This window comes from Pediculus humanus, genomic scaffold (genome assembly GCF_000006295.1).
Source record: "Pediculus humanus corporis 1103172107866 genomic scaffold, whole genome shotgun sequence".
Classification (NCBI taxonomy): domain Eukaryota; kingdom Metazoa; phylum Arthropoda; class Insecta; order Psocodea; family Pediculidae; genus Pediculus; species Pediculus humanus.
In genome coordinates this window covers 362392-366424 of record NW_002987445.1, presented here as the reverse complement: position 1 = coordinate 366424, position 4033 = coordinate 362392, and the positions used below count along the sequence as shown (strand labels likewise).

The 4033-nt window shown below is 28.8% G+C and overlaps 1 protein-coding gene across 1 annotated transcript; it reads left to right on the top strand.

Moving 5' to 3' along the window:
• Positions 1-240: 240 nt before the first annotated feature.
• Phum_PHUM384440 (uncharacterized protein) lies at positions 241-1842 on the top strand (the record flags this gene model as incomplete). The annotated part of the gene is made up of 5 exons (XM_002428433.1): positions 241-315; positions 380-435; positions 1146-1200; positions 1418-1455; positions 1803-1842. 5 exons carry the CDS (start codon positions 241-243, stop codon positions 1840-1842), a joined length of 264 nt encoding a protein of 87 aa, XP_002428478.1.
• Positions 1843-4033: the final 2191 nt, after the last annotated feature.

Sequence of the window (4033 nt, the reverse complement as noted above, 5' to 3'; positions counted from 1 at the left end):
GTAAAAGTATAAATAAGCCTTTTTCATAATTACGACGATGATTAAATAAATAAATAAATAAATAATAATAATAATGATAATAATAATGATAATAATAATAAAAAAAAACTAGACGGAGAGATTTTTCATTTCACTCATTTTTTTAAAAGAGAAATCAAAAAGCTGCAATTTTTTTAGAATTTTCTTTTTTTTTACATTTTTTTTTTTTTTAAATAATGATGAGATGAAAATTTGATACGGATGCTGTCTGTGAGAAAAAAAAAATCCGTCGACGATGACAACGACAATGACGACGAGAGATTTTTCGCACTGACGGTAAAAATTCAACGTAAAACAATTATAATGATAAAGTTTTATTATTAATATCTTTTGTTATTAGACGGCGGGGTCGGTGGGCGGAGAAACTAAAAGCGCTGATGAGGTGATAGGAGGAGGGTGAGTGAAAAGAGGCGGAGACGGACAAGGAGAAGGAGGAGTATGAGTATGAGGAGGAGGAGTAAAAGAAAAATGGGATGGGTTAAAAAATAAATTTTATGAATTAAAAAAAAAAAAAGTTTTTTTTGTTCTCATTCGATGAATTTAAACGTAAAAAAAAAAAAAAAAATTAAATTTTTAAACGTGTCGTAATTAACTCGTTACAAATAAAGAATCAATCAATAAAAGACATTTCACGTTAAGTTTATTTATTTATTTATTTATTTATTCGAACTCGAATTCCAATTCGAAAAATTTGATCACCCGTAATAAAAAAAAAAGAAAAAAAAATTGAGAAATGAATAATTCAATTCAATTTAATGTTTTACAAACGATTATTTCGAATGAACCGAGTGAATGCGTGCGTGTGCGTGTGCGTGCGTGAGTGCGTTTATTCGTTCACAAAAAACCAAAAAACAATTCAGTCGTTGAAATTATTAAATAAAATTTTAAAATAACGTATCGATCCGAATCAATTTTAATTCATGAAAAAACTTTCATACTCTCAGGTTTTCATAAACTCAACGACGACCAGGTGAAACAAAAAAAAATCCGGGCGGGGGGGGCTTTGGGTGAGTTGTTTCACTATGTAAAAGTTTAATATTAACATTCAAAAAAAAAACCTCAAGGAAATTCCCAAACGAGTAATAAAATAAATAATTTTAAAATAGTTTCCCTTCGGAAAAAAACAGGAAAAAAAAACAGAAAAAAAGATGGCGAATAAAAGTAATTTTTTTTAGTTTAAAAAATTCGATTATATTAAACAACGTCGGACGACGACGATAACGATGACGTCATTTTAAACAAAAATTTTTAATCAAAGTTAAACTTTAATTACGTATTATTATTATTATTATTATTATTATTATTATTATTATTATTATTATTATTATTATTATTATTACTACGTTCAAAAAAAAAAAATTATTAAAATCCCTTTAAGGTAATACAGTATAGAACAGCAATGCAAGTTTTCACAGGGTGAAAATTTTTATTTTTTTCTTCGGGAAAGAGGAAAGAGAGGGAGGGAGAGGGAGTGGAAAAGGGAAAATTTTAATAAACCCAATAGGCTCTTCTTTTGAAATTTTATGAATTTCAGCTTTTCCCCTTCCCTTCCCCCTCCCCTTTCCTTATCCCATCAATTTTGGTTTGAAAATTCGATGTCAAAATCATTTGTATAACAGGGTTAAAAAAAAAAAAATTTTTTTTTTTTTTTCATTAATGAGAAGAATTTTCTTCCGCCCTTATGACGTCAGGAAAATGCCAATTTTGTCGTCGTCTTCGTTGTTTTTGTCGGCGTAAATTTTTTCCTTTTTTTTTTCTTTCAGACCGCCTACTTTACAGTTGTTTTCATTCCGTCGCCTTTAAGTCTTGTTATTTTATTATTATTATTATTATTATTATTACTATTATATATATTTTTTTTTTTTCGGAAACACTTACAAAATAAAATAAAAATTTCCTTTCCTTTTTGTTTTTGTTTTTTTTTGTTTTTGTTTGTTTTTGGTTGCGCGTGTTTCGAAATCGATCAACACGAGCCAAATGTTGTAAAAAAAAAAAATTTTCGTTCGTAATTATTATTATTATTTGTTTGAAAAGGTAATTCGTCGTCGTCGTCGTTGTATGTGACCTTTCCTCAATTAAATAATCCACCGTGTACCGTCGCTCCTCTCTCCCTCACACCCTAGTCCTTCCCGTCGTCCCTTTTTGTTTAAAAAACAAAAATTTAATAACGTATGCATGAGTTTCCGGAAAGTTTTTTTTTGTTTAATGAAAATTATCCCCGAAACGACTTTTAAAAAAAATTTTGAGGTTAAAACATGGTTAAAAAAAAGTTAGATCGATGAAGTTTAATGATTTGAAAAATTTTAACGTTTTGTACGTTCCGGAGAACGGTCAGAACCGTATTCAGGAAAGAATGAGAAACCGCAGGCGGGGAAAAAAAATAAAAAAGAATTTTTCCCGCCAAATTGAATTCAATTCGTACGGAATGAAATCATCGTTTCATTCGTTTCATCGTATTTTTTTTTCAAATAAACAAAAATGGCAACAGCCACAACAACAACAACAACAACAATAACAATAACAAACAAACGGCACAAAAAAAATAATAATAAAAAATTTATTTTAACGAGTTTTAAAAATAATTATTGATTTCGTTGTGTTTAATCGAATCGAAAAAAAAAGGTTCTTTTGGGCCGGGTTTTTTTTCCGCCCTTTTTTAACTCTCCTCTCCTCTCCGCCCCTACCCTCCATCTCGAGTATAAAATCCTTTCTTTTCTCCCACCACTTCCCTTCTCCCTCTCCCCACTTATCAAAAAAAAAATAATAATAATATTAAACATTTTCCGATTTTTTCGTTACAAAAAAAAGAAAATTTTTCTAAATGATAAAAAAAAAAATTATTATTATTATAAAAATTTTCCATCGGTTTTTTATTTGTTTGTTTGTTCGTTCGTTTGTTTTACCGAATCGATATTACCCCCCTCCCCCCAATTCCTTTCCATTACACGAAAATTCCTCTTCTTTTCCGTTTGTTATCCTTTGTTGTTTTGTTTTTAACGAATGAAATTTTTTTTTTTTTAATTAATAATTCGTTAGTGGCGTATCGTCAAAAAAAAAATTCTTTTTTTTTTTTGCGTGGGGGTGGGATGAAAGCGCGATGATGTTGAGGAGGAAGAGGAGGAGGGAAGGAGGGAAAAGAGGAGGCGCAGAAGGAATCGGATGTAGTTAAAAATTGGAATAGAACGAGAGAAAAAACGATGACATTTGGCGCTGTGTGCAAAAAAAAAAAAAAAAAAAAAAAAAAAAATGAAAACTTTTCTTTTAATGACTGCAATATACTATTTTTTTTTCTTTCTTTTTTTCTTTCATTAAATATTATTTAGCGTTATTTAAATAAAACTGTCAGAACAAAAATTAAATAATAAAAAAAAAAAAGAAAACCTGGCAGAGGTTCCCTTTAATTTTTTCTTCTTTTTTTTGTAAATCCCCCAAAGTTTTTTTCTTTTTTTTTTTTTTTGCGAAACCCCATTTAGAGCCAGAAGAAATAAATGGGAAGGGGAGAGGGGAGGGAATAGGGAGAGAGGGGGAAACACACGCGACATTTGTTTAACTCTCTCTCTCTTTCTCTCGTCTAAATTTCATAAAGTTTTATTTATTTTCTTGCCAAAAATTGCCAAATATTTCTTTTTTTTTCCTTTTCTTTTCCTTTTTCTTATTCTTACCGAAAACTTTTTTTTTTTTTTTAAATTATTTTCTCAAAGGAAAATAATAATAATAATAATAATAATAATAATAATAACGTTGTAACCGTTCATGTAACTGCGGTAATAAATAAAAAAAAAAAAATTCCGGGATATTTTCTCTTAAGTCGTCATAATTTATATGTGTATAATATAATACACATATAATACGCATGCACACATATAAAAAAAAATTTTCTTTTTTTTTTTTTTCTTTCAAAGCGAAAACGTCCCGTGACTCTTTTTTTTCTTTCTTTTTTTCTTTTTTTTGCAACAAAAAGCTCCCGATTTTATCGAAAAAAGAAAGGGAGAGA